General features: G+C 36.2%; 1 protein-coding gene across 2 annotated transcripts; it reads left to right on the forward strand.

Moving 5' to 3' along the window:
* Positions 1 to 418: 418 nt before the first annotated feature.
* On the forward strand, positions 419 to 17,202 carry LOC110839800 (2',5'-phosphodiesterase 12). Of its 2 annotated transcripts, XM_087352302.1 has the most exons (8): positions 434 to 1,705; positions 3,151 to 3,290; positions 3,472 to 3,634; positions 4,905 to 5,037; positions 6,684 to 6,839; positions 13,572 to 13,692; positions 15,762 to 15,913; positions 16,594 to 17,202. In XM_087352302.1, exons 1-8 carry the CDS (start codon positions 897 to 899, stop codon positions 16,699 to 16,701), a joined length of 1,782 nt encoding a protein of 593 aa, XP_087208428.1. In that variant the 5' UTR covers positions 434 to 896; the 3' UTR covers positions 16,702 to 17,202. The 2 variants fall into 2 exon arrangements, with proteins under 2 accessions (XP_087208429.1, XP_087208428.1); XM_087352303.1 differs by lacking the exon at positions 16,594 to 17,202 and having other exon boundaries at positions 419 to 1,705; positions 14,806 to 15,836.
* Positions 17,203 to 21,679: the final 4,477 nt, after the last annotated feature.

The raw sequence follows: 21,679 nt of genomic DNA on the forward strand, positions 1-21,679 counted from the left end.
ATCATTTGTAAGTGCACAATGCACCCCTTAGCATTTTGATAGTCAAAAGAAACTATGAGACCTATCCAGTTCTTTCATTCCAGAAGCCTATTTACAGATAGCTCACACGTATAATTTTATATGCAAGTAGGTGACGGAATCTGAACAAAGAAAATGGCGTTTTGTGTGTAAAAACGCATGCAAATAAAACTATTTTCAGTTGCCGGGAATGTTACGAAGGAGCAAAAGATATGGAGGATAAAATGTCAACTTTTGAAAGTCACGTTTCAAACGCCCACAAGCTACGGTAAAAAAATAAATAAAAAAATTATGGTACCCAACTCAGTGGTTGAGAGGCCGAACTGTTTGATGTTTACCAGATGGTATCTGTATTCAATGAATAATTTATATTCGGACGTGAAATTTCAGATTCTGCCGGTGGCGATGGCTGACTTCCGAGCTGTTATGCAGTGTAGTTTGATACCAGTTTACCGTCGTTTCAAAGGCTTTTACTGCCATTATCATCAGAGCGATGAGAACTTTGGTTTGGTTTGGTGTACTTTTTAACCACGGAAACTTTTTCTTCTATTTTGTTTTTGAGAACGTGTGGAACTACCTACTGCTGCCTTCGACCACATACATATTAGGAAAAATAGTTTTATTAACTGTAGATTGTGTGCTATCACCTGTGTATTCAGTGGTTGAAATATCTGTAGTAAGAACTGCTACAATTTCCACAGATGAGTTGCCGAATTGGGACGTAGATTGAAATGCTTGGTGCTTGTGTAAACGTAAGGTTAGAAGGAGAAAACGTTTTTGGGAAATTGTTAGGAATGCTGCGATGTTAAATTTCTTAAATGAGAATGATTTAAGCAGTCTTTGTAGCTACAGTACTGTACGTATGTGAGTGTTGATGTATGTGTGTCATGCGCTTACAGTCTGTATTGAAATTGGTGAACACGCGCTTGGCAGTTTTTCCTGTACGATTTTTTGAAACACGTCAGAAAATGCAGAATGCCTACATTCGTTACCAGGATGGGGCAGACCAGTTTCAGTTGTCTTTTCAACTAAAAAATGAATTGCTTGGAGTTGATCGCCAATTTAATTTCAGTAGACAGTTGTCGGAAAAAGTAAACGACTTTCTAGCTAGAATAACCAGCAGTATTGAAAGAAATGCAAATAAAAAGAAAAAGAGGAAAGGGACCTGTGAGAAGGAACAAGAAGAAGAATCTAGCAAAATCCACGTCAATTTATTGCATGGTGGAGAGGTAGTTTCTGGTGATCAAGCATGTAAGGACATCCTATTTGATAATGGATTATGTCTTCAGATACTGGATACAGAGTTTTCTGTAATCTTAAATGCACCATGGGTTGCTTTGATCACACTTCCAAGTAGCATAATGGCAGGGTTTCCTGCTTATCCATTAAAACTAGAAGTATTATTTGCTGATAAATCTGATTGCAGTTTTTGTTGGTATAAGAATACCAGTGTTACAGTTGGGAAAAAAGTACCAGCAAACTGGGTTGAAGTAGGATCTGGCTACTATTTTGTACCCAGTATAAGTGACATAGGTTGCTTTCTGAAGTTGGTTTGTGTACCACAAAATGGGAGTGTATGTGGCCCTATATCTGAAGTTGTATCGACAAATCCTGTTGAAGCAGGACCAGGTGCGTGTCCATTTGAGTTGAGACATGCATTTACAAAGGAATGGCTTAATGGACAAAAGTAAGTGCATGTAAACATTTTTATAATCTTTTTTTTAACTTATAACAAATACATTTTAAAGTTTATAATTGTAATGATTTGTATTTATTAATATTAGTGAAGTATGCAGTCAACTGCTCTTTCAATTAATAAAATAGCATTGAACTGGGGGTCTTTGTACTATAAGCTACTGAGGGAATCAAAGTGAAAACATGTTTTTATTGAGGTTTTAACTATGATAATTATGTTATAGTTTCTCTGTATCTTTTGTTTCATGTGATAGAAGAGAATTTATTTATGTTCCATAGATTCTTCATAGGCTCAAGACAGGGATGTACAACATGTCATAGCACAAATACAATACTTGTTTGTAATATAAACATAAATTATGTAGTTATGACAGTAAACTACAGTATTATTGCAAAAGTAATTACACAAGAAAGCATACCCACTATTACTTCCATGTATTTATAATAGATGAAAATTTTTGGTTGAGGTAAATTCTTCTATAGAGTAGGTGTGTGATGGGAAATACTCTTTTAGTGCTGGCTGTCAAGCTCAGGTTTGATTGGACCAAGTGCTAGGCCCTGGCCTGTTCAGACCCCTGAAGTACAGTAGCAGAAGTTAAAGCATTTTTAACTGGTATATAATCCATAAGCTTACTTTGGAGTAGCTGTCTGGCAATTTGTACAGGCACTATGAAAAATTGTTGTGTTTTAGTATATTGACCACTGTATTGTAGAGTTGTTTCCAATATTTAAAATTGACAGATGTTTTGCGAAGCACATTAAAGTGTAAATTAAGGCATAAGTTATCCCATGTTCCAGGGTAAGTTTTGGTCCCATGCAGTTTTCTTGGTTACATCAGGTTAGATTTGGAGAATGATATGTAAGGTGGCTGATTCTTACAGTTCTTATTGTATTTAATGTTGCTGTATCACAGATTATGACTATATAAAATTGTCCCAGTATCATTTAAAAGTTATGTTCTGTTGTTATGTTTGTAGTTGTTAACAACAATGGAGTTTTATACTGGAATTTTAGTTATGTATATGGCAGTATTTCATGTGCCAATTGTCAATGATTCCTTATTTATTACCATAAAACTGGAAGCTAAATACATCAAATTTCAGGACCCAAATAGAGCGGTGTTGCTCTTGCCTACTCCACAAAAATAGACACAGTCGCCATGTTAATAGTATTGATTAATTGGATAGCATAAAGGAGAGTGGCCTCTACTGACATGATGTTTCATGTAACTCTGTCATCTTGGTTAAGAATCCATGAGTGTGGGAGGAATAGAAACCGTGACAGTCAAATCTAAGGATACCGTAAGTCTGTCCTACCTCATAAAAAAAGGAAAGTAGGCTTTTATTAAGGTAGGCTGGGTGCCAGGATTCAATTCTTTGCAGGGTGTTTGGATTTTTCTTTTTTAAAGTTCATAACCTAATCTGGTTCTTTGTCCAGGTTCCGAGTTGTGTCGTACAATATCCTTGCTGATTTATATGCTGACTCTGAGGTGTCACGCAAACAGCTGTATCCATATTGCCCACCCTATGCACTTAGCATAGATTACAGAAAGCAGCTTATTCTGAAAGAATTGTTAGGTAAGTCTGTAATAGTACTGATGGCTCAGGTTTTGTTACACATGAGCTGGCCTTATTGGTTTTTGCATCTGATATGAGACTTTTACTGAACTTCATTTTGTAGTTATTATAATTTCATTTCAGTCCTCTTACAAACCTATCATAATTGCACTAATATGTTTGTTTTTTCTATTTTTTGCAGGTTATAATGCTGATATAATTTGCCTGCAAGAAGTAGATTACAAGGTGTTTTCTAATGACCTAATTCCCACTTTGTCATCTGTAGGATATAGTGGTGTATTTCATAAGAAAGGTGGAGCTGTTTCAGAAGGATTAGCATGCATTTTTCATAAATCAAGATTTAAGTAAGTTATTACTTCTGTGATGTGTGTAAACTAGAGAGAGAATCTAACCAAGTGTAATGTTTTTTGTCCTCTCCAAATTTTGATGTCTTCATATGGAATGACTGAAAAGTCCCTGAGCATTGACAATGCATTAATGAAAGTATTGTTGGTATAATGACTGAATGCAAAGGACTAGGCTTGATTAATGTGTTGATTGTCATTAATACAACAAATTCTTTGCATTCAGGTTTATGCTGTGCATGTTTCAAGCATATCTGCTCATAATCAGGAGCATGTTTTGAAAAAAGAGACTGTTGATTTACATAATATCTCCCATTAACTGCTCTTGTTATTTACTCATCAATAGAATCATTCATTTGAATATACCATAAAATTTCTTTGTTTTATCATTTATTACATCTAGGTTAAAAATGCAGTAAAAATTATTAGTGTTGCTTGTTTACATCAAAGCTGTTGGTTATAACTTTATTGTTTTGTTTTGCTACATACAGTTCTTGAGATTATATTGGCCATTTGTTTTTTCTTGAGTATACATATTGATATACGAGGGGCAGTCAAAAAGTTCCCGGAATTGTGGTATATCACAGTAATGGTAGGACATTTGGAAAAACTTACCTAATCACCTTCAAAGTAGGACCCTTGCGCACACACACACACTTGCTCCATCGATCCTGCCATTGTTGGAAGAACCGGTGGAAGGCTTCGTTTGGACTATCCCGGAGTTCAGCCGTCGCATTCGATTTGATGTCCTCCATGGTTGCGAAACACATCCCCTTGAGGCCCATTTTCAGAGTAGGGAACAGCCAGAAGTCACTCGGAGTGAGATCCGGAGAGTATGGTAGTTGGGTGATGACAGGAATGCTTTTCTCGGCAAGGAATTGCTGCACAACCAGCGAGGTGTTGAATGCGACTGCCGAACTCTGGAAGATTCCAAACGAAGCCTTCCTCCGGTGCTTCCAACAATGGCAGGATCGATGGAGCAAGTGTGTGTGTGTGCACAAGGGCCCTACTTTGAAGGTGATTAGGTAAGCGTTGCCATATGTCCTACCATTACAGTGCTATACCACAATTCCAGGAACTTTTTGACTGTCCCTCTTATTCCATTTTTGCTCTTTCTTCTTTTGTAGTTGTTCTTAATGTATTGTTGTAATATCCACTATGTATTCTGTTAGCGGCAGTGAACAGATTATTCAGCTTTATGTTATTATTATATTCTTAAATTAATTTAATATAAAATTAGAAATTTTATCTAAAGATGATACATTTCTAGGTGTGTGTCATCACATAACATTCATCTTGCTGAAGAATTGAAATCAAACCCATTATTTGCTGATATCTGGAATAAAGTAAAAGATTATGAAGCTCTTGTAAGTCGAATCATTGAGAGGACAACCTGTTCTGAGGTAAATGACTGGCATGATCATTTTGGACTTATCACATCTTGTTTGAAACACTTCCAATCATAAAAATATATGTTTCATCTGTTTTGATGAATTAAGGGTGCATAAACTGTATAATGTTGCTGAACAGATTTCAGTGGAATTTGTTGTTGGGGTTCCACACTAAACGTGGTTAGATTAATTGAATTGTGGTTTATATCAGTGTAATGCAGTACCCTCTTGTATGTCCTTCATCTATATTATTTTTTGCAATTTCATTTGACATTTTGACAGTATGTACTTCTGTGGTAGCTGGAGTCTGTTGATCAGTGCACAGCAGTTTCATGCCATTGTTTTACCAGAAACACTACCTTGCGTATGACTCATGCATTTAAAAGCTTCATAAGCTTACAACAGGAGCTGGATGTTTTTTGTGCCCAAATCCTCAATGTCAGTGCTGGTACTGACCAGCTTTGTGATCACAGATTTCTCTTATACTGCTTTCTCCCTCTGCTTCATGACTGATGTGTACTTTTCTTAAAATAAATTGTTTTCTGGATGTTTTTCATCGTCTAATAAAGTCATAAAATTGCACGAAGTTTTGGAGATGGGACCCTATCTCCGTCTTCAGGTATACCTACTCTGTTTGGCCCAATTGATAGAGCTAATCCCTATCTCTGGACAAGGCAAAAAGTGAATGTCCCGGATTATAAGCTGAATATTGAATATTTATTCTCACCTTTTGTACTTGGACCAGGAAATTTTTAGTGTAAGCGAGTGAGGTGATGTCAAGATTTTCTGACCAGCCAGTCACAGAATTTCAGTGTTCAAACTCTGTGAACAGGTGAATACAAATGGTGTATAAATCAGAAAGTCAGTTGGTCTTCAATTCGTGCATACGGATATGTCGGATAGAATGTCTACCTGACATATCTGAACATGAAGGAAAATTAGGAAATTGTTGATATGTGGCAGTCAGTAAGTCACTACTTTACATGAAACTCAGACCATGTATTAGTTTTCTTAAAAATTACTTTATAAAAAAATTATAATTAAATGATGTAAAATATTGGTCTTGTTAAAATCTACAACTTTTATTTGAAACATTTTTCAATATGATGCATATTTACCAGAATATAAAGGAAGATTGTGCATGGTTTTGCAACAAATTAATATCAAGACAAATGCAGTATTCAGAGCCACAAAGAAGAAATTTGGAAAGTATGTGTCAGTTTTAGGAGTACACAGTTCCACTGTCACTTTTTGTTCGTCTCTGTGTTGATGAAGAGTGATCCGTCAAGATTAACAGAGGAAACATGTGAAAGAAGAGTGACAATTTATGTAGGATTTGAGGTTTTCATGGCCGTGAGTATGAAGACAGCAATCTTCAAGAGGGAAAATTACTTCATGGAGGAAGGATTGGGAACTTATTTGTATGTATGGCTGTTTCTCAGCTGAAGAATTTTTAGTGTAGTATAGTATACTGTATTAAAACTTTAAGGTTATATTTTTGTGCCAACTTACCTTGTTTTTGTTCAAATTTAGTATTTCAATATATGTACAAAACTGATGGATTGGTGAAGAAGGAATTTGGTTTTATTTTATAAGTAGAAGATTAATCATATTTAGCTTGTCATTTTAACATAAAAATTCATTGTTAATGGTTTCAGTTTGTGGTGTTGGATAGTGTGGATGATTCAAATGAGAGAATTATTGTAGCTAACACACACCAGTACTTCCATCCTGATGCAGATCACATTCGACTGTTACAAAGTGGCATGACTGTAACTTTCTTGGAGCATCTTGTGGCACAGGCAACTGCAGAGGTCAGTCTCATATACTTCTTGCATTGACCTCAAGTTCTTACTTCTTTTAAGATTATTCATTTTATTTATTGATATGAATGTTAGTTTGTGTCTAATTTTCATTATAGATTCCAGTCTGCTTCAATAGCTGTTAGTAATACAATTTGGAATGCCACATCTTGTGCTACTACTATCATCCTGACTGACGTTTCATGATTTTTCCCAGTCTCTCCTTACTTACCAGTCATTTTGCAATACATAAATTAAAGCTGCTTGCCATAATGATATGAGCCAATAGACAACAAGAAGCTTTTTATTCTTGTAACAAGAAAAGTTTTGAAGGTCAAGCTTATTTTTGACACTTAACACACCTGACTCGCATTCGGGAGGTACCTAGTTCAATTCAAGTCACACTACTGGCTATCCATGATATTTTTCATGGCTTTTCTAAGTCTCTTCAGGTATATGCCAAAGATAATATATTGCCATGACTAACTCCATACAAAGCCTTACACACTAACCAAGTCACTTCGTAATCCTTCTTCTGAGTCATTAAGTGATATATAATATATACCACTGATAATCTCTACAGTTTGAATTAAGTGACTGTTACCATGGAGTAGAATCCTTCTTGAGAAGCTAGTCAAGAAATTCTCCGCATTTTGTGCCACCCAAATGTTTATTATCATGTTTAGAAGAACCTTCAACCAGTCCCTACATTCTCTTTGGCTGAGATTTTAATATTGTCTCTAATATTTTCCCAAACTCTGTTGAGGTCCACATTATTATCTAAGTTTTCCAAAGCTGCAAACCTATTTGAGATTTTGACCTGATACTGTTCCATAACTTCTGCAGTGTTATCCTCCTGAGATCATATCTCTGCACCAAACTTTTGTGTTTCTTGTTTATTTACTGAAAGCCATTTTCTAAGTTTTGCAACCACCAAATAGTGGTCAGTATCACAGTCAGCCCCTCTAAAAAGATCAGACATTAAGTATGCTTGATTGTCATCTTCTATGATGTGATCTGTCTGATTGTATGTTTTGCCGTCAGGAGAGGTCCAGATGAATTTGTGGTGGGAAATATTGTTCTCATGGCAGCTAGATTTTTTGATGTGGCACAGTTTACTACTCTAGCCCCAATGTCATTACTTCTTCTTCTTCTTCTTCTATGGCTCTCCGGTCCATATTCGGTCCATGGCCACCTCAATTCTCCTCTTCCATTCGGTCCTATCCTCCGCTGCCTTCTGTTAGGTCTGTCTGTCTGAGGCTTTGATTGAGGTTTCAAAACATATTCCTTTTTACGGTGCAAGGTTGTTTGCCTTGCGACCAACCCCCAACCTGGAGGACCAGGGTACCTGTCTTAGTCTGACCTCTCCCCCTCGACCAATCTGGCTAGGCAGGCCCTACCAGTCGCTATGCTACCGCCAGCATAGCTCTTGGGATCACTGAGGTACTGAAGCCCCATCACCACGACAAGGTGCAGGTACCATTAAGTGGGGCCAATGGCATTACTAGTTTCATATAAACTCTCATTCCCAATTGTTCGTTTCAAAGTTTCTTCCCTCCCCAACTTCACATTGAAGTCCTCTAACAAAATGTTTATGTGGTACTTAAAGAAATGATCAGTTGCATGGTCTGGTTCCTCGTAAGCATTTACATTTCCATAGAAGAATGTATAATTTCTGGTTCAGTGCCACCCTTGTACACCTGACTTCCTGTACTGTGCTTATGGTATTTCTTATATGAAAGCATCATATCATTTTTTGAGGGTCTTCAGAACTTGGTATCATCTGTATCCAGGTTATTTCCATGTGATCTGAAGCCTTTGCAAATGTTGTGGATTATCCACAGTTCAATCACCTGATCCTGTAACCAAAAATCTATTATTCGATTGTTTGTATGCATGATTTATATTCCAATGCACCCAAGACACCCCTTACATGGGCAAATTCTCCCAAACCAAAGACTCATATCTAGAAGGAACTTCCTTGCCAGAACCTCACCACTCCAGGGGAACCAGAAAGATGAAAGAACCAAGCTATGGAAAATAAGAAGTGATGAAATAGACACCCAGGACCTTCTGGGCCTAGAACCCAAGGAAGTCCTTCCTCCAGGTTCTGACTTAGACCGGCCTACCTGGAAAACTTTAAACAGACTCTGTACCTATACTGGCAGGTGTGCGGCAAACTTAATGAGGTGGGGATATCCTTGTGTGTCTGACCAGTGTTCCTGTGGACAAACACAGACAATGGATCACCTCCTGGCTTGCCACATCTTAGATTCTCCCTGCACAAGCGAAGATTTGTCTACATGTACAGACACTGTCATTCTTCATGCCTGATATTGGTTTCAAATATAGTTTTGTATATATGTTGTAAATTTACTTTTATATTTATTCGATACTAAATTTTCCCCAACCTCCTTTTTTTTTTATTTCTATGTTATCGGGTAGTTCTCTTAGGTGATTTTAATATACCTGGCTTTGATTGGGCACATGGCTTCCCTCAAGCAAACTCACATTACTGTACCAAAATTAAAGGGGATGTCGTTCACAGTGCCGCATGCCTCCTCGGACTTTCTCAGCACAACCTAACCATCCATAACAAGAATCTACTTGATCTTGTCTTTGCTAACTTTTCCTCTGTAAACGTTATGATTTCTAATCACGATTTGGTTAAACCTGATGTTTTTCATCCTTCCCTGGTTATTGATATTAGAAATATATCTCTGACTACCAATTCACAGCCCTCTCGATGTTCCCGCAATTACGCGCGTGCTGACTATTTACTACTTTATAGATATTTATTCTCTTATGATTGGTCCTGCGTTTATAATCAGTCCTCTGCGGACTCCTCCGCTGATCAGCTCAAGTCGGTAGTTACTGATGCTTTAAATTTAGCTATTCCCATTAAGCATTCAAGTAAGTCTAAATTTCCTATCTGGTTTTCCGGCACCTTGAAACATTACATTAATAAAAAGAATCATTATTTTCGTCGTTTTAAAAAGACCAACTCTGATGTACGAGGGTCGCTCATTAAATAATGCCCCACATTTTTTTTCTCAGCCAATAATGAAGATAGAAAAGTGTACTTTTACATGCTTGAGATTTGATGTTTCTCGCGTTCGTGTACGGAGTTTCAAATGATTCCAACCAATGGCGGAGCTGTAGTGAACTGTTAAAATGGCGTCTGTGAACGACTCTCGTTACAAGCAACGAGCTGTAATTGAATTCTTTTTTGCTGAAAAAGAAACTGTGGTGAGCATTCATAAATGTTTGTGTGCTGTGTATGGAAGCTGTGCAGTCGATAGGAGCACCGTTGGTCGCTGGGCTAAGAGAGTTAAAGCTTCAGGTAGTGAAGAAACCGAGCTCCATGATCTGCCGCGCTCTGGGCGTCCTGCCACAGCCACCACTCCAGACATGTTGAACCGCGCGGATGCCATTATTCGTGAGGATCGGCGCGTCACAACTCGACAATTGGCCCAACAGCTTTCAGTCAGCAATGGAAGTGTAATTGCAATTATCCGGGCTCTTGCATATTCGAAGGTGTGCGCAAGATGGGTTCCACGAAGTCTCACAGCAGACCACAGGATTCAAAGGAAAACAATTTCTTCTGAATTGTTGGAAGCGTTTTGATGCTGAGGGATCATTACAGGTGACGAAACCTGGATACACCACTTTGAGCCGGAGACAAAAAGGCAGTCAATGGAGTGGCATCACCCTCAATCACCGAGAAAGAAGAAATTCAAGACAACTCCCTCCGCCGGAAAAGTCATGATGACTGTCTTTTGGGACAGTGATGGGTTCATTCTTGTGGATGTAATGCCAAGAGGTGCGAGACGCGTACATCGGGACCCTGAAACCCTCAAGAAGCGTTTCCGACGAGCTCGGCCTCACAAGCATCCAGCAGAAATTTTGCTCCTGCACGACAATGCACGCCCTCACACAAGTCCGAGAACCCGGGAAGAAATCACCAAATTGGGTTGGACGGTGCTGACCCAACCACCCTCCGACTTTCATCTCTTTGGGCCACTCAAAGATGCTATCCGCGGAACAAGATTTGAAGATGACGAGAGCGTGATTCAAGCAGTGAGGACATGGCTACGTGCACAGGACAAGAGCTGGTACCGGCAAGGCATGCACGCACTTGTTCCACGATGGCGTAAAGCCGTACAAGTTGATGGGGACTATGTGGAAAAATAGTATGTGTAAGGGAAACATTGATTTATATTGTCACTAAATTTCAGCCATCTTGAATAAATATATTCTGAGGAAAAAAATGTGGGGCATTACTTAATGAGCGACCCTCGTACATTACTTCTACTTTGCACACTTTCGTAAATTAGTTAAGGTTACCATTAAGTCTGATAGGCGGCAGTGGTTAAAGTCTGTTGATGACAGTCTTAAAACTCACCCTCAGCATTTTTGGAAATACGTTTCAAATTTCAAAAGAAAAGATAACTCCTTTATTCAGCTAAAAATTGGTGATCAGTTTGTCACTGACCCCAAACACATTGCTGATGAATTTGCTACACATTTTGAATCAATCTTTAACACTTCTTGCCGGTCCGTCACTCCTACCGATACTTTTACTTCTGATTTTTTGCCCGACGCTCCTATCTCTCCTGCTGAAGTTAGCAAGGTGATCAAGCGCCTCAGACCCTCAAAGTGTGTGGGGTTAGATGGAATTCCTTCGTTAGTAATTAAGGGTTCTGATATTTTCACTCCCTTATTAATCTATATTTTTAATTTAAGTGTAACTAGTGCCACCTTTCCGTCCCTGTGGAAAGAAACAGCTGTTGTTCCTGTGTTTAAAAAAGGCAACAGTTCCATTGTTAGTAATTATAGACCCATCTCTGTTCTTAATACCTTTTCAAAAATATTTGAATTTATTGTCTATGATCATTTGCAAAAAAAATTTAAGTACAGATTAAATCCCTCACAGCATGGTTTTCGTAAATTTAATTCCACAGCAACAAATTTGGTTACTTACCTTAATTCCGTTTTACCTTCAGTTAGTACTCAAGGACAAACAGATTCAGTATACTTTGATCTTACTAAAGCATTTGACTTAGTCCCTCATAATATTCTTCTTAGGAAACTTAGAAACTTTGGACTATCATCCAGTTATGTTGATTGGTTCCATAGTTATCTTTCTGACAGGCAATCTTTTGTTCGTGTATCTGGAACTCTTTCGTATCCTTATCGTGTTAAGTGTGGAGTGCCTCAGGGTTCCACCCTAGGTCCCTTACTTTTTAATATATTCATTAATGACATCTGCGACTCCATACATAATTCACAGTGCCTTTTATTTGCTGATGACTTAAAGATATATCAGAGTATTAGCGATGTTGATGATTGCAAACTGTTGCAGGACGACATCCATTCAGTGCAAAATTGGTGTCTTGAGAATGGGATGCAACTTAATTTAAGTAAAACGACTGTTATATCATTCACCCGGAAGACAAACAGTATTTACTTTAATTACAAATTGTGTAACAACCTGGTGGCACGCTCCTATTGTGTTAAAAATCTCGGTGTTCTACTGGACTGTAAGCTTTATTTTCACCAGCATATCAACTATATATTCTCACAAAGCTTAAAAATGCTTGGCTTGATTCGGTACATTACTTCTTCCTTCTCCACTGTCGATAGCCTTTTGGTCTTGTACAGTACTTTAGTCCGTTCCAAAATTGAGTATGCTTCCATTGTTTGGAACTCTATTACTAATACAGATTCCTTTAAATTGGAAAGGATTCAAAGGAAATTTGTAGCTCTATGTTACGCTAGATTCTTTAATGGCGTTTGTACCTATAATTATGATGAAATATTAGTTAGATTAAATTTCTTATCGTTGCATTTAAGGAGGAGGCTTTTGGATGCTCTTTTCCTCGTTAATGTTTTTAAAGGCAAAATTAGTTGCTCATCTGTTTTTGATACAGTTAGTCTCTGCATACCCACTAGGTCTATCAGAGACTACTCTACCTTTACTGTACAACGTAATTTCAAGGCCAGTCCCTCTGCCAGATGCGTTTCTGCTGCCAATGCAGTCTGTAGGAGCATCGACATCTTTAACAAAGATCGTATTTTGCTTACTGAGGTCAGTCAGCTTTTTAAACAATAATCATTGTTTTTATTGTTTACTTAGTATAACATTTTATTGTGTATGTTTTCTGTCCAATATTAAACTGTTTTTAGTATAATTATTATTTTACTTATCTATAGCATTTAGTTTTTTACTTATGATTTATTTTGCAATAAATCAATATTGTACAGTTATGTTTTCAGTTCTTTGTTTGTTTGCTTTTGTATTGTAATGTCTGTATTTTTGTTAGTGCTTGGCTGTTATTGGCCTTTTTGGCTGTTGTCAAGCACTTTAATAAATGAATTGAATTACTCTGTTTAATGATTTCTACTTTGAATTGTGTGTAATTGGATACAAAATAAATAAATTCCAATACACTACTATTATTAACTGTATTTTGTGGTTATGTGTGGCACATGTGGAAACATGTAGCTGCTAGATACAGTTTATAATAAAAGTGTAATGTAGATTGTCAATAATATTAACACTGAATATAAATTATGAAGTGCTCCATTATGCAGTTTTGCCCAGCCTCCTTTTTATTTCTTCCCACTGAGATGTAAATATTCTCATCATCACATTGTTTTCAAATGCTCCCAGTCAAGATGATTAAATTTATATTAAAAAGAATGAAATGGTAAGCAATATTATGGTTTCCCTGGTTTCAGAATCAAGCGAAGAGGGTGTCCTATGTCTTTTGTGGTGACTTCAACAGCACACCAGAATGTGGTGTGTATAGGCTGATAACAACACAATATGTACCAGAAGACTGCATTGATTGGACCAGTAGTAAGTTGGAGTAATACTGTAATTTGATTTGATTGATAATGTCGAAGCAAAATTAGGCAGTATAAAAAACAGACCATAACATCAGATACAATTTGATATTAAAGTACATTGCACAGACATTGTTAAGTGAGGTAATACAAGCATATATGTAAACCAATGCTCCAGAAATAAATTTTAATTCTACTAACTGCTTAACATACCCCACTTCCACATAGGTGCACAAGATACTTAATAGTAATAACTTCGTAACTTCGGCTAATCAAGAATTTTCCCTCTCCATGGCACACAAAGTTTTTTTTCTTAATATTTTTAAAGGCTATGTTAAAAACTTGGTGTTAATTGAGGGTTTTCATGGAGGAGCAACGTAAATCCAAAATTAAACTTTTTTACAAATTTTTCTGCATCAGAAACATTGAAAATTTCTCAACATTTTTATTTTACGTTAAGGCATTTACATGTTTTGCAGCTTAGGAATATAGTTTCAGTTATATTTAAAGTTATTGGAAATTTCTTGAGTGGCTAAGTGACCGTTGGTTTCTCAGGAAGGACTTGGGTCAGTGGAGTAAACCTTAAGAAGAAGTTATGTATATGATTTCTTTTTACAGAAAGAAGACATAAGTTGTCTTTGTCTGAATAATACAGCGATACAGGCAGAACAGCACCTAAGTTTCACCACTTATTTGTGTCTAGACTAATACAATTTTTGGCAGAATGATATTATTTAACTTTATGTCCTCACTTGCAATTTTGCCCAACATAATTTGACAGATAACAGCTGTGCATGGTAAGATGAGAGTCTTGACAGTTGAATGGTTCTCTTTTGCTTTGGGAACACACGATACAGTGAATAAGGCCTTTGAAGATGTCTGCTTTATCATTATTTTATGCTGGTTCTAGTTATGAAGGAGGAAGTTGTTTGGTTCTTTCACAATTTTGGGATGATTTGTTTCTAAGTGTCTTTTTAATTTGCATGAACTCACGTTTTGTTCATTACTGTGACTGGTCTTTAAGGTTAGTAACTCAGATGTCAGACCAGAGATTGACATCTGGGTGGTCTGATTCATTGGTGCATAGGTTAATAGTCAGAATGGAATGTTGGTCCTCCTATTTCAGGTACAAACAGAAGAATAAATATCTTTTGGATATCCAAAGGGTGGGGCAGAATAGAACATACACTGCCTCCCCCCCCCAACAAGCACAATGAATGGAGAGGTAAAGTCCACTGGAGGTAATGAATTCTGCATTTTTTGGAAAGTGGCATCGAGATAATTGTGTTTCAAATTCTCTTGCAAAAATATGTATTACCACATTTTGCCCCACTCTAAATGATTTTACGCCGTAACAGTGGGGCACCCCACAGTTTGAGAAAAACTGTCTTGAAGTATGTCATACTGCTTCATGCAGATATAATACTTTCTGATTCATTGTATGATTACCCTTAATGCTGAATTCAGTGCTTGATAACTTCAGGAACTGATAAAGTATCAAGATGGATTATAAACTGGTGTTTGAACCTGTAGAGCTAAGAGGTACCTATTTGTACCATCTGCTTTAGCAATCATTAATGCTGCATTTTGTATTTTTGTGGGTTTTGCATGATTCCCAGAATAAACTGTGGTTGTACAGGTTTAACCAGTTGATCTTTTAATGGAGAAGTGTTGTGTTTTCTTTGTAGTATGAACTAAATTCTTAAATATCATTTACATGAGCTCTGGCTTTAAATTTTCACAAATAATCACTTCCACCCCTCCTAAAGCCCAAGCCCAGCATCCACATCGTGGGAGGGGTACAACATCAAGTAGGAGAGTGCCTTTTGGAGCAATGTATAACAGGAACTTTGTCCCCAGCACCTCCAAGGTAGCAATGAATGCCCAGGAGTAACACTAAAATGACGGCAGATGGGGCTGTGGTGAAGCTGTGACTCCAGCAGACCAGCATTGGAGTGAACAGGAAACTGTTTTGAACATATTACAAAGCCTCAGGAAGAGGCTTTGTATGATGACCCACAAGAAAAATGGATGCCTCACAGGAAGAAGAAGTATCACTTACAGTTTTATGTTTGCTTTCAGATAAAGATGAAGAAGTGAAAGGTGTTTCACTGTCACATTCACTCCATCTAGCTAGTGTGTATGGTACACCAGAGTTCACAAACTTCACTGTGGGGTTTGCTGGTTGCCTTGACTACATCTTTTATCAGAGTAATCGGTTAAATGTTGACCAGGTAAGTTTATCACACCCCAGTTTAGTTGTTTAAAGCAGACTAATAATTCAGTAAAAGGAGTGTTTGTATAGAAGGCATTTTGATGGTTATATGATTCACTTTCTGCCAGTTATCTTAGTTGCTTTATTACAAAATCTGAGTATTGCACTCTGTTGGGAAGTTAAAAGTGACCAACATTTTGAAATAAGCTGTCATCTTTGAACTGCGGTAGGAAGCGGCAAGTTATAACATGCCTGTAATATTTACCATTTTGCCACAAGTGAAGTCATCTTCATGATGTGTCTTGTATGCTAGCTTATGGCATTCGGGGCATTGTGGTGAAAGGGTTAAAGAAGCAACAAAATAATAAACAGTTTTAAAAACTCAGGTTTTGCTTTTTATAGTTTTATTTTTCTTGTTTGTTCATCATTATGTAACTGCACATTGCAATTAATTGCTATGTTGACTGGCTTTTCACTGTTCTGCTCAATCCCTCCAGCAAATCTTTGTTAGTCCTTAAAGTAGTCTCTGACTTCTCTATTTCACATCCTTTGAAATTCATTATCAGTCATCCTTCCACTTGAGCTATGTAACCATTGTTGTGAAATAAGATCTAAGAAGTTTCAGAATTATGAATGTGGTACATTGCATCTTATCTCTCTTAAGAGCGACCTGCCCAGTGAAATAATGTTATGTTATAGGTGATTCCTTTGCCCAGCATTGAAGAATTGCAGCAGTATGTTGCTCTACCCAGCGTAGTGTTTCCATCTGACCATGTAGCACTGGTAGCAGATCTGTCTTGGAAGTAGGATTATTGCATTTTATTTGTAGTACAGTGGTAAGAATATTCATCTGTTTTAGATCATTGTCTTCTGGGTTATTACATGGTGTAGTCTTGTAGATGGTTATCATTATTTCTGTAGAACCTGTTGCTTCCGTGTTCAGTGCAGAAGTGAGTACAGGTGGAGTGTGGAGTTGAAACTAGAAGATTTTGGAAATCAGAGCCAGTGATTGGGAGAAGAGGTATAGATTATATAATCCATCAAAATCCTAGTCCTACTCACTTCTACCCAAAGATGGAGACATTTGTTCCCTCCAGACTATTGATAACCACCTACATGACTACATGGTGTCTCATAAGTCAGAACAAAAATGTAAACACTTATCACCCTGAAACCTCGAAACTCAGAATCATCTGTGTGTTAACATTGATATTTATACTGTGTTACATGTAAGTAGATCATTATTTAGCCAGGAGTTATGTGTATGTTGTACAATTTTGGGAATATTAATTAAAGTAACAGACACCATCTTCGTTTTTATTGTGAAATTCAACTTTATGAAATCATGAGTGAAACAAACACAGACCATATTTCCTTAGCAGTATGTTATGATAATTTTAAGGCAGTCTCTCTCAAGTATGAGGTGACATGAAATCAGATATCTTGAATATAATGGAATTCAGCTTGCCTTTCACAGTGTTAAAGGCTTTAAAGTGGTAGCCAGAGCTTTATATCATGCAGTGATACCATATGACAGGACACCAGTCTTTCTGAAATATGATCACATAATCCAATCAAGGAAATGTAACATTTTTTGTATATCAGGGCACCCTGCATTTATAGCCTCAGAAAATGGAAAAAATATCATTCACATTTTAACTACCATGCTTAGATTTCATGCCTTGCATTTAGATTTTATGATAGTTAATTGTATAATTTTTGTAAAAATATGCATTATTTTGTTTGTTGGGGGTGATTATTATTGTTCAAGTTCTTGATTTGCAGGTAATTAAATAATGCATTGTGTACAGAAGTTTTATCACAAATGCATACACATTCTCATAAATAGCTAATAATATAGTGTAACATAGTTTGCAGAGTACTAAGATCATGATGTGCATAATGTGGGTGGCTTGTATTGTGCTTTGCACAAGTACATTGCTGTTCAGAAAACATCAGGCAGGTCCATTGATTGACATTGGTGTGGTCCTAGTGGTTCAAAATTAGGAGGAAAGAAATTGATCCGCATGAGTAGAGAGTAGAGTTTATTTACATTCCATAGATCCTTCTTAGGACTCAACCAAAGGATGTAGAACATGTCATTTCATACAGTATACATACACTTCAGAACTTTCAACACAAGAACATATTTCACATATCAATGTACATAAATTTCAGATTCTGCAATACAAGTATGAAAACTAATTTTACAAATTAATATACATAAACCTCAGAATTTTAAATATAAATACAAAACTTGCTTTACATATACGTAGATTATGGATATAAAGCTTAAACATTTTCAGCAGAGATGAAATCATCTACAGAATAGAAGGAGTGAGTAAAGAGGTAATCTTTCAATGCAGGCTTGAATATCTTTATATCATAATTTAGACTTTTAATTGTTGGTGGAAGATTATTAAATAACTTGATACCTGTGTAGTACACTCCTTTTTTATATTTAGTGAAGTTAGCATTTGACACATATAGATCATGTTTACGTCTTGTATTTGAATTATGTACATCTGTATTTCTTTTAAATTTACCCATGTTTTCCACCACAAATGATAGCAAGCAGAGTATAAATTCACTTGCAAGTGGAAGTATATTAAATTTAAGAAATAATTTTCTACAAGATACCCTGCTTTTGACACCGGCCATTATTCTAATTATTTTCTTTTGCATGTAAAAAACTTTATTACTGTCTGTTGAATTTCCCCAAAAGATTAATCCATATGACAATACAGAGTGAAAGTAAGCAAAGTAAACTAGCTTTAAAGTATCTATTGTCATGAGTGGTACGACTGTTCTCATGGCAAAGCATGCAGAGCTTAATTTGGGAATAATATACTCAATGAGTTTCTTCCAATTTAAGGTACTGTCGACTTGTAAGCCAAGGAATTTGTTTGTTTCAACTTCCACAATTAATTTTTCTTCAAAACCTATATTTAACCAAGGATGTCTTGTGCTTAGTAACAAATTTTATGAAGTTTGTTTTTTCAAAATTTAGTGCCAATTTGTTAGCTCCAAACCATTTGTTTATGTTGACAAGGACATCATTCATGATATTTTCAAAATAGACCAAATTCTGGCTGTGTAATATTGATATTTGTATCATCAGAAAAAAGAATATGTTTGGATATAGAGTCTATAGTTGCCGGCAGGTCATTTATATATATGAGGAAAAGTAAGGGTCCAAGTACTGAACCTTGTGGAACTCCGCAATTTACGATACCCCATCCTGAATAGGTATTATGATTGGTATGGGGGCTTTTAATTTCTACTTTCTGCCTTCTATTATTTAGGTAGGATTTAAACCATTGTCCTGCTATACCTCAAATTCCATAAAATTTCAGTTTCATTGGTAATATTTCATGGTTTACACAATCAAATGCCTTGGCTAGGTCACAAGATATTCCACCCACATGCATTTTATTGTTAAGGGCACATACAATTTCATTAGTGAAACTAAATAGAGCCTTTTCTGTTGAGAGATTTTTTTCTAAATCCAAATTGCTCCTCAACAAGGATGTTGTTTGAGTTTAAGAATTTATTTACTCTCTTGCATATAACTTTCTCAAAAATGTTAGAAAATGTTGTCAGCAGTGAAATAGGTCTGTAGTTAGAGATGCAGGAGTTTTCACCCTTTTTATATAGTGGTTTTACTTTTGAATATTTAAGTCTTTCAGGAAACATTCCTACAGCCATTGAATGATTACAGAGATAACTTAATGGAATACTTATATAATCTACACAAGATTTAAGTACTTTAGATGAAATTCCATCATAACCACATGAATTTTTTGACTTGAGAAAAGTTATTATACTTTTAATTTCATTTGGTGTGGTAGGAATAAGATTAATATTTGGAAATGAATTTCGAATTGCCTTAGCCAAGAACTTCATTGCATCTTCGGTTTTTGGAGTTATGGTATCACTGCTGTTCATTCTTTCTACAATCGTTAAAAAGTAGGTATTAAAATAGTTAGCTATAAGTTTAGGATCATTTACTCTGTTACTATTTATCATTAATGGTGGGCTTTCAATGTCTGTAGATTGTTTGCCAGTTTCCTTTTTTACAATTTTCCAAACAGTTTTTACTTTATTTTCAGACTCTACTATCAATTTATTGTAATGCATGCATTTAGCTTCTTTAATGACTTGAGATAAAATGTTGCAATATTTTCTATAGTGTTGCTTCAATAGTGGGTTATTACTGGACCTGCTAGTTAGGTAAAGAGCTCGCTTACATTTTCATGATGTTTTGATTCCTTTAGTTATCCATACATTGGTTTCAGACAATTTTTTCTCTGTTTTAGTAGGAAAACTTTTTTCAAATATGTTTAGAAAAGAATTGAACTTTGAATTCATATCACCACCACTGAGTAATAATTCCCAAGCTTCACTACTGAGATGTTGTATAAATTCATTTAAAGTGACTTCATTCATCACTCTAGTTACCTTCTTATCATTGCGAAACTTAGAAATAAGGTTTATGTTTTTTATAACTAATAGTTGAGCATCATGATCAGATAGCCCATTTATTACCGGTTTAATGGAAATGTGTTCTAACCTGTAACTATCTACAAAAATATTATCAATGGCAGAGTTGGAGCTATTTTGAATCCTTGTGGGAAAGCTAACTGTAGGTGTAAGATTAAACGTTGCTAAAAGAGAATTCAGACACTGCTTATGGCAGCTTTCAGAGAGATAGTCAATATTTATATCCCCACAGAAGACAAATTCCGTTTTTGGTGTTTAACTTGTTAATAAATGTTTCAAAGTCACCTGTTGGTGCTCTGTATATTGCTAAAAAACATAATTTAGAAAAATTTATATCAAGTTGTACAGCACAGCATTCTATGTCCTGCTCCTTGCAAAATTGCACTAGCTCTATCTGGCTAAATTTTAGATTATTTTTAACAAATAAAATGATCCGAAGCTTTCACAGTGACTAGTATAATGAATTCTGCATAGGCTAGCAGCCCTGTTAGGTCCACCTGACAGCTGGTAGTCCTAGAAGAATCTATTAAACTGATCTGTTGTAGTCCAGGAAATAATTTTCAGTGTATATTCATATAAGAACTGAAGTAGACAATAAATAGGAGAACATTCTTCACATAACTGATTTGAGCCTTAGTGAAGGACTTAATTCCTCTTACAAGCATTAACTTTAACATTAATATTATGAAAATAATGGGAGTAGCTAGTCACTATACCGACTGAGCTATGCTGGCTTTGTAGGTGTGGAAAAGCATATTCAAAATTGTCGTTTACTCTCCACATACTATTTCAGTTCCTTCTTCATTGTTGTCGGTCTGATAAAAGTACGTGTAACAGGCAAACTACGGCAGCAATGCTAAGAGAAAAGGCAGTTCAAATAAATACAAGTACAGTTTAGAGATGGTTTTGTCTGTGGGTGTGACATGCTACACCCTGAGCCAATGCCCACTGTTACCACCCTTTCGCCGCCACGTTGCCAAGATTCGTCTATTTGGTTGGTTACGAAACATTTTTGTTAGCATTTGAATAAAGTATTTTTTCCAATTAAATCCGTAAATTCGTACGAATTCTATGATCGGTGGTGTATTTTTCCTTCATTGTGTCTAAATTCAATGTTCCATTGATTTAAACAGCATTTACATAGCCGCACTATCCAGTAGATGTAGTTAACGATGCTAGACTATCCTAACTTCTATTAACAGTATCATAACTTCATATAATGATGCGTATGAAACTGGAACGATGCTAGAAGAATAATTTAGTAACATTCTGTTTTTACTTT

Source organism: Zootermopsis nevadensis, unplaced genomic scaffold, assembly GCF_977971745.1.
Source record: "Zootermopsis nevadensis isolate Lab colony 2312 unplaced genomic scaffold, Znev_1.0 Znev_ptg000021l, whole genome shotgun sequence".
NCBI classification, from domain to species: domain Eukaryota; kingdom Metazoa; phylum Arthropoda; class Insecta; order Blattodea; family Termopsidae; genus Zootermopsis; species Zootermopsis nevadensis.